The 9186-nt window shown below is 32.4% G+C and overlaps 1 protein-coding gene across 5 annotated transcripts; it reads right to left on the bottom strand.

Moving 5' to 3' along the window:
* Window positions 1-2128: 2128 nt before the first annotated feature.
* LOC145115165 (formin-like protein 3) lies at window positions 2129-7688 on the bottom strand. 5 transcript variants are annotated; one of them, XM_079051383.1, is made up of 17 exons: window positions 6635-7686; window positions 6303-6391; window positions 6106-6192; window positions 5912-5957; window positions 5503-5574; window positions 5070-5168; window positions 4617-4658; window positions 4456-4536; window positions 4315-4365; window positions 4120-4201; window positions 3929-4023; window positions 3677-3748; window positions 3488-3604; window positions 3015-3083; window positions 2860-2926; window positions 2482-2615; window positions 2129-2329 (listed from the first exon to the last, which is right to left on the bottom strand). In XM_079051383.1, the coding sequence occupies exons 1-16, from the start codon at window positions 7544-7546 to the stop codon at window positions 2527-2529; spliced, it is 2070 nt and encodes a 689-aa protein (XP_078907509.1). In that variant the 5' UTR covers window positions 7547-7686; the 3' UTR covers window positions 2129-2329; window positions 2482-2526. The 5 variants fall into 5 exon arrangements, 4 of the variants coding, with proteins under 4 accessions (XP_078907509.1, XP_078907508.1, XP_078907511.1 ...); XM_079051382.1 differs by lacking the exon at window positions 2129-2329 and having other exon boundaries at window positions 2384-2615; XM_079051385.1 differs by lacking the exons at window positions 2129-2329; window positions 6635-7686 and having other exon boundaries at window positions 2384-2615; window positions 6106-6222; window positions 6303-6381.
* Between the last annotated feature and the right edge of the window lie 1498 nt (window positions 7689-9186).

Genomic DNA, 9186 nt, shown 5'->3' with positions numbered 1-9186 from the left:
TTCGTAAAATGTTTTGAATACCCTATAACCAAACATAAATTAAAATGTGATCATAAAAGGTATATGAATTAACGTTTTCACTTATATCAACTTATTATTGATTGTAGATAATATAATACTAACTTTTAGTTTTATTATTTTAATAATAAATAATTTTATATCAACTTATTATTGATTGTAGATAATATAATACTAACTTTTAGTTTTATTATTTTAATAATAAACAATTTGGAATACCAATTTATCATGAAGAGTGCAAGAGTAGTAGTTAAACCAGAAAAAATAGGTTAGAGAGCATGCTATTTGATATGTGGTTTACATACCAAGAAATATACTCGATAATTGTCCAAAACTTTTTGAGTGTAATGTGGGAGACAAAGAAATTTAGACGCTTCGTAATCCACGTATAAATGAGTGTTTCTTAATTATTTTGGAATACATTTAAGTAAATATTTAACATGAGAACTTAAATTGTGTTCGATTCTATGAAATTGCAATGTGTTTTTTATTTTTAACCCAAAAACGTGTATTTGTATTTTTAATCTAAATTAAGAACATATTTTGTTTTTATTTTTATTTTTCGCAAAAAATAACATAGCAATTTTAATCTAAAACATATGTTATTAAAAATAGCATATCAATTAGGACATGTATGCTCACTTTTGATGATAATTGCCTTATGACCTTATATCATTATGACTAGGGATGAGTATACGATCAGTTAAAGCAGAACGGACCGGACCAGATATTCATATTAGCGGGCCGGTTTTCGGATTTTGTTTTTATCACTAATCGGGTTTGGACCGGCTAGACCCAGAATACCGGATTTAATCCAGACCGGACCGGAAAACATTTTCACCTTAATCCATTTTATTGATATCGCCTACAAATATTTATTACTGATCGAGTCGTATATTTATGACGTTTCTAAATAGAAATAAATGAATTTTATGGATCTAATTCACTGCTGTTATCGTCATTTAATGATTATTAAAGTCAAATAAGAATTTTTCAAATGAGTATGAGCTAAGTGAAATATGTAATAAAAAAATATATGATAAATTGATTATAATAATGTTTTATTCCTTTCACCAAAATATATTATATATTGGTATTTGTTTTGAAGAATACAACATAAAACTTATTATATTTATTTCATTACAATACATTGAGTAACATATAATTTTACTAGACATTGATTTAAAAAAAACAGATTGATATAATGATAATTATTACATTTGTATTCATCTTCTTTTTCTATATATATAGAAAAAAATACAAGTGAGATCGTATGTATATGAATTATTGAAATAAATTTCAAAGAAAATCAACGGTATATAATATTGGATAGTCTTTCAAGACATTAAATATGATAAACAATCAAGTTATTTCTACATTTCAAATTAGAAATGTCTAAGGAAAACTAATTGTTGATACATTATGTGTTTATTGGAATATGATATGTTTTCAAAATGAAACTACACCTAAGAAAGCTGTTAACAATGTTTACAGGAATATGATATTTTTCCAAAATGAAAATAACACCTAAGGAAGCTATTAACTGAAAAAATTAATTCACTTGGACACTATTAATCGAAATGAAACTAAATGTCGTCGCCGCATCGCGCGGGTACCCCACTACTATATATATATATATATATATATATATATATATATATATATATATATATATATATATATATATATATATATATATATATATATATAGGTAGCGGTTTTGAAAAAATAAAAACCGGAACCGCTTAAGGCGGTTCCCGTTCTAAGACGGTTCCGGTTCCGAAAACAGGTATCCCATTCTAATGCTCTTCCCTAATATTATGTATGGTCATATGTCTTGTTTGGAGGGATCCATGAAATATGTTGTTTTTAATGGAGAGTTGTTTGTTCTGTGGATTTACTTGTATTATTTTTTACGCCGACAATGTTTTACGGCTACAATGCTATTTTTATTGGTGAGTTTTTTTAAGGAGAATATGGTTAATTCGGTATAAAGTCTCCACTACTTTTTCGTAGCTTCAAAATTAAAGAATTAACAAGCATACAACTTCCAACAAGCATACAACTTCAAAAATTAAAAAAATAACAAGCATATAATTTCGCAGAAATATAACATACAACTTCCTTGACTTTTATTAAGTGACCCAAGTCTCATGATTTTTAAGTTTGATACGTGATCCCTTAAGAACATCCAAAAGTCAGCTCAATCTATTAGTATTACAAATACAGGTAACACAATAGTATATTTTTTACATTGATGCCTAAACGTCTTAGGTGTAGATTGTTATGGAAAAACCACCATCATGCGCATCTGAAGGTCAAGAAGGAAGGTAAGCATGGAAATGAAGGGAACAAGCAACAGCAATGCAATAACTTAACATATTCATTGAAGATTTCACCAGTTGGGAACACCTTATTATTGTATACATAAGTTTTATAATCCAATATAAATTAACTATGCACCTTGCTTCAGGTTTATAAATGTATTGCCTGCCATGTCAGGGCTTTTTAGTAGCTGCTACCTCCCTCTGCCCACTGGTTATTCTGATTGTGTGCTTTCTTAAACATCGCAATAAAACGAACCAGATAACTTACAACTGCAAAAAACAAATCCAGCAAAGCATATGAGATATCCACATACAACATACTAATGAACAAATCGACCACATTCTATCTGACTAGCTTTACGTTAGAGACACATAGAGTAACAGAACCAATCAAATATTGCAACTTTGACACAACACTGGTTTTTATCTCGTTAAATTAGACCAAATCACATATATATGTATAAACATATCAGTGAGAATCAAGATGTTGATGACATTGAAAACTACAACAAACCTTGCTCCCAAGTACAACGGCTGGAATCCTCTGCAAAATATTGGACAAGTGAATCTGCATCCTCAGCCTGCAAAACATGTATATGCTTGTTATGGAGAACACTCAAAGTTCTTTCATTCTTTATAAAGGACTTATCGGATTACTCAAAGGCTCACCACTTCATTGAAGAAGGAGGTAAGTGGTGGGAGTTGAGCACCCGCACTATCAAGAAATCTCTTCATGGCCTGTAGTAGTGTGGTTGGAGAATTATTTGTTCTTGAAAAAAAAAAAAAAAAAAAACGATATAAAAAAAATTATTACAGGAGAGGACCCCAAATGGAGTTGTTTTGAAGGAGAGGACTAAAAGGGTAGATTCGATGTTGAAAGAGGCCGTTTTATGCTCTTTTAGTTGGACTGATTATCGATGTAAAGGCGATAATTAAAGTCGATTGGTTGACATGACTCACATACACATACTTAGCACTCTCCTATTTCTAATTTTTTGAGATTTAGCTACCAGAAAAGAAGTAATGCAGTTGTTAGCTAAATTATTTATTCTTTAACTCAATTAAATCTTTCAATCCTCATTCTCAATCTCTTAGCTATTTATAAAGATCCAAGAAAGTTAAATAGGTAACTATGTACTTGCCTCTCGGAATTGAGCATATACACCACCATCATTGGCCGATGCATGGAATTCCTGTTGCACCTCATTATAACTTTTGCTTATTGCTAACACATCCAGTCGCAAACTTGTAATGTGCATCTAATTACAGTTTGATGAGGATACCCATATGGAAAAAGAAAATTACAAGTCACATTCAGGTATTCAATTTACCATGGAGGCAGCTTGCAAGTGAATCATATCCTTGTCAAAATCCAACAACTCTGGAGTTTGTTCTGCAATCACCTAGTTAGTAAGCAATAGTGGCATGTAAGTACCCAAAACCAGAACATGATATAAGTGACATGGAATTTTATAACTTAAAGAAATGCAATTTCTGGATATGTATCGTAGTGGTAACTTTGTGGTAATCAATTAATCTACAGATAGTGCGACTACAAAATTAAAGGTCAACAGGAATTATACCTTGCATAGACAATGCAACAGTGTGATCTGTTTGTTTGTTGCATGTGTATCTCCCAATTTCTCAAGACTGTGTAATTTAAATCCTTCAGCAGATCCTGCAACAAAGATGCTGTATGTCATTCCATAAAACATAGAAATAAAATATTTCCTTCAAAATGCTTAGATATTTATGCAATGGTCTCCCAATGTACCTTGATCTGTGCCTTCATTTAATATATTCCCCATGGTGCAAATTGTATGCATTATTGCAACCAGCTTTGTTGATTCCCTGATCTAAATTATCTAGATGTTAAGACTTTTAAAAATAGTGCAAGTATGTTCATAATATGATGTATAAGATTTATTTGTGAGTAAAAGTTAAACTAAAAAATCCAAATTAGAGTCACCTCTTTAGTAGCGTCTTTGATTGTATTCAGGGTTTCTCTCAAATTGTTAACCTGCGTTTTGTTTTTTTAAATTAGGCAATAAACAAGCTAAACATACATAAATCTTTGGTCAAATAGTCAGAATTCTGTAAGAATATTCACCCGATTGCTAAAAGTAGTTGTGAATGCAAATACACGTAGTTTTTGCATTATTCTTGGGATCTTCGCACACAGCAAGAAGAACTAAAAGACCAAGTACCATAATGTGTTATGTAAGGAAATATATCTTTATGCAGTAAGTTCCAATCAATGATTAAAAATACCTGTTCACATTGTCCAAGCATTCTCTTGTTTCCTGTATAGCTCTGAGATGCAGAAATACGATTGCATATGGGTAATTTAAGTGTAAGCATTATAGCAGAAAGTTCTTAACATACGTGCATCAGAGTCATAATGTGGAACAGTTATCAAGATGCATACAATATGTCAATAACCACAAACTACACAGTATAAGGGAGTAAGTGTGCCTCTCTTTTTTTTTAAAAAATTATGTAAACTAAATTCAAGATTGTACCAAATTCAGTGAAAGAGGTAACAGAATAAGGGACGGGGGTAAATGTTGAGAATAAAAGCTTTGAACCCCATTACCACAAAGTAAACCAAAAATAATATATGTTGGAAGCTTTAAACCTGTGACATAAATTCCCAGCTTTGCTTTTTAGGGATATGATGGAAAGAAAAGATACTAAGCGGAAGAACAGAGCAGACATTAATACCTTTAGCAACTCCATTTCATCTTTTGTAGGACATATTTTAATAAGAGCATCAACTTGATCAACAATAACAGCAGAAGAATCCAATGCAAGGATGACATTCTGAAAATAAACACAGCTTCTTCAATATTGTATTACATCTGACATTAAAGCAAATTATACGTTTAACATCTAAGTATGGAATGGATCATAAATGAAATAGGGTTGCATAATTAAAACTGGTTGGAAATTTGAGAATATGGTAACAGAGAATCAGATTTTCGATAGCAACACCTAAACATTCCAAAACTTAGTAATATTAATATTGTATCTATAATTTCATGCAAGTGATTGTTTCCTAGAATTAAAACCAAGTATAGAAGTTCTGGTTTGGTTGAGTTTATCATTTTTAGGGTTCCATATATACCAAGCTTTGCACACTCCTAAATGAACTTACAATAATATCAGGTAGAGGTTCTCTTATTTTCCGAAGCATGGTTTCACAATCAGTTGCTCTGTCTGGATGAACCTGAAAAGGAAATATAACAAAAAATTCATCAAAATGACTTAATTAACAATGCTTAAGTAAATCATTAAAATGCTTCAACTTTATAATGGTGGAGAGACTGCAGTACGTAGGATCAAATCAAGCCATGTCAACATATCACCAAATATAATCCATTTTGAAAACTTTAAATATCCTTGAAACCTAGTACAACTTAATTAATAACTAAAATTAACTGCTATACAATTGTCACATCAGACTACATAAGCCTTTATAGTCTCAATCCCCTTCGATACTCTTGTAAATTCAAATAAACGTACAATGCTTGTTGACACTAAAATAACCAACATAATCAACTAACCAAACGAATTGCTTCTGGATTGAGCCTCCCATAGCCTGGTTGAGCTCTGCAAAGTAATTAAGAACTACTATCAATTTTCCTTAATGAAACCAAAGCAATAAATTATGATTTACATTTTACTTACGCCATACAATAATGCATGTTATAAATAAATACTAGTAGCAATTGTCATTCAAGACATCCACATTACATACCTTGAACTTCTTTCTTTGGAAAACAGTTGTGCAAAATCAATGGACATTCTATTACTTTGATCATCCAGCTCGGTGGAGCTATCAAGCCTAGGAAGTAAGAACTTTCATCAACTCTTACTAATGAATCCAAAACAAAATATGATACCATGTTATAAACTAGTAAGTAGTAACAATTGTCATCCAACCAATCCACATACCTTAATAGGCCAGGTGGAGCTGATGCATGCGAGCTGTGTGAATGTGGAGGTGGAGACTGTGCTGGTGGTGGCGATTGTACATTAAGGCTCTTTGGAAACAGAGGTGGCAGAAACAAACAAAGAATTTAGCAAATGGATTTTATAATAATGCAAAAAAGTTAGTGTTAATGAATGTTTCGAAATTCACATAACACCCAACATAAGGTTATAAAGAGCACCAAAAATGAAAGAAGTAAAATATAACATGCATTGTCATGATCATAATAAATGTATATATAATTTCTCTTTTTCTTGAGACTGCTATAAAAACGAAAAAAGAAAAAGAAACTAACTTGATGTCTGAGAGCAGTTTCAAGTATTAACACGATCTCCTTCATTAATGGACGTTTTTCACGGTCTCTCTTCAAACATCTATAAGCAATTGCTGCAAAGCCCTCCAAGGAACTTGAACCAATTTCCTCCTTTATACCAGTATATATAATTTCATCTAGTTTTTTCTTCTTGTAAGATTTTCGTACCCATAGAGTAAAAGGTTGAGGGTTATCACTGGTGACAAAACACAACCTCCCACACAAAACTTCAAACAGCACAACGCCAAACGAGTAAACGTCCGACTCCTTTGTAAGTATCCCTAATTCTGCATACAGGGGATCACAATACCCAATTGTACCACAGACGTTGGATAAAATAAATGTGATTTCCTGGTTAGCAGGACCAAACCTAGATAGACCCAAATCAGCGATAATGGCATTCCAGTTTCCATCTAATAGAATATTAGAACTTTTAATGTCGCGGTGTAATACTCGTTGATAACCCCCGGCAGGATCGTGAAGGTAAGCTAGTCCGCGAGCCGCTCCAATGCATATCTTAAGGCGTTGAACCCAGGTTAAATCATTTCTCTCGAGATGCACATTAAGACTACTGTTAGTAGCATATTCGTAGACTAGGATATTCTCCTTACTATCGTCACAAAACCCTAAGAGAGATACGATATTTTCATGCTTGTAACGAGAAAGGGTAAGGATCTCACTCCAAAACTCACGTTTTCCTTGGGGAAATTTATGACGAATTAAACGTTTTAAAGCAACCATGGCACGTTCCTTCGAATCCCACCCGAGTTCTCCCCTGTACACATTGCCGAATCCTCCCTTTCCGATGCAATTATCTTCGCTAAAGTTGTTGGTTGCTGATAGTATAGATTCTAGTTTTATTTTGAGGTATTCAAATTGTTTTAGATCAGACATGGTTTTGATGATCGATCAAAAATAGGAATGGAAGTTGAAATGATTAGAGCTGCTATTGAATCTATCATTGCATGTTAAGGTATTTAAGTTTTAACCATGAGATCTTAGTCAACTACCTCTCCCAGTACATAGTTGATGGGTTTCTTTAAATTTTAATAAACAACTTAGTTGCCGGCTTACAAAATGAGTATTATTATAAGACTAGGATGTGCTTTACCAACCAATCACCATTGCCAGCTTGCAAAATGAGTATGCTAAGGGTAGAACCGTACAATTTCCATTTGCCAGCTTGCAAATTGAATATATGGTGTATTGTATATGAAAATATGAAAATGCCCCTTTCAACAAATAAATTGCATTTTTTTCATAACTTGACAAAACTATACGAAAGCTTACACATATACACAGGATTAAAATAATATGATTATATATATATATATATATATATATATATATATATATATATATATATATAGAGAGAGAGAGAGAGAGAGAAAGAGAGAGAGAGATAGGTTCAAATATTTCTAGCAACTATTGTGTGCATGTATGCACCAATGAGAATTTAACAAATAATTTATTAAATAGATAAGGGTATAATAGTAATGTTAGCTAATTTTAATTATAGTAAATATTCAAAACATTTAATATCCCTTTAAACTAGGAAATCAATTTTAAAACCCTACAAAATATCGACCTCTCATCAATTTCATCATCATCGACCGTATCGTCACACACAAACATCTCGCCACCGGCTCTCATCGTCACCCACCTTCTTCAACTAGTCGTCTTCTTCATCTTTTTACATAGAACCTGTTACACTCCTTAATCCTTCGACCAAACCCAATCCCATTACTGATGTTCTTGCTAATTTTGGTTCTAAATACGAACCTTGTACTGTACATCGACGATATCACGTGCAAAATCCTTACCAGCACCTTACCTGATGTCGATGCCTGATGTGGACGAGTGCAACGGGACTGAAGGTCGTCAACTGTAGCGCTGATGGAGATCAAAATTGTATACGACATCCATTGAGAACAGATTCATTGAGAAATTGACAGGGGGGGGGGGGCATTAGAAATCGAGCAATGTATACTGAATGTAAAAAAAAATTAGGGTTTGTGCCTTTTTTGCGATGGAGACGTCCAGTGGCCAGAAACGTTTATCATCTTATTTCTCAATTGCAATAGTTAGAAGTTTGATTCAGGCTCCAAATATGACAATCGTTAGGTAACTCTTATCATCTGTTTTCTTGAATTGTTATTTTGGTTCAAGCAAGTTTTGTACTTTTTTCTCCATTAGATTTTGATTCAGTATACCTGGAGATGGAGGCTGAAACTAAAGATTCTGAAGATGAAGCAGGAGACATTTTAACTACAGTTGTATATTCTTGATAATACAAATTCTTTAAGAATATTCAAAACCATTCTACAAGAATAGTTTATTCTGTAAGAATATTATTGTTGTATTCTGATAGAATTGTAGTTAATTATTTGTATGTTTAATGTGCAGTTGTTACAAGTGTATCACTACAAATTACTTGGCAATGAATTTCTGATAGAAATAGCTTGAAGAATGGCTTGAAGACCTGATGGGAAAGGCTTGAATAATGAATTAAATAATGATCACACTCATTGTTT

The sequence above is a fragment of the Lactuca virosa genome, chromosome 5 (assembly GCF_052849685.1).
Source record: "Lactuca virosa cultivar CGN04683 chromosome 5, Lactuca_virosa_CGN04683_v6, whole genome shotgun sequence".
Taxonomy (NCBI): domain Eukaryota; kingdom Viridiplantae; phylum Streptophyta; class Magnoliopsida; order Asterales; family Asteraceae; genus Lactuca; species Lactuca virosa.
Note: the sequence above shows the minus strand (reverse complement) of the source record. Positions and strands in the feature narration are given on the sequence as shown.

Excerpts from the sequence above, each read along its gene's own strand:
- LOC145115165 (XM_079051383.1), bottom strand. The coding sequence starts at position 7,546 with ATGTCTGATCTAAAACAATTTGAATACCTCAAAATAAAACTAGAATCT. Across the intron at positions 6,193-6,302 it reads GCTCCACCTGGCCTATTAAG|GCTTGATAGCTCCACCGAGC; the intron begins GTATGTGGATTG and ends CTTACTTCCTAG. Across the intron at positions 2,927-3,014 it reads CCTCCTTCTTCAATGAAGTG|GCTGAGGATGCAGATTCACT; the intron begins GTGAGCCTTTGA and ends CATGTTTTGCAG.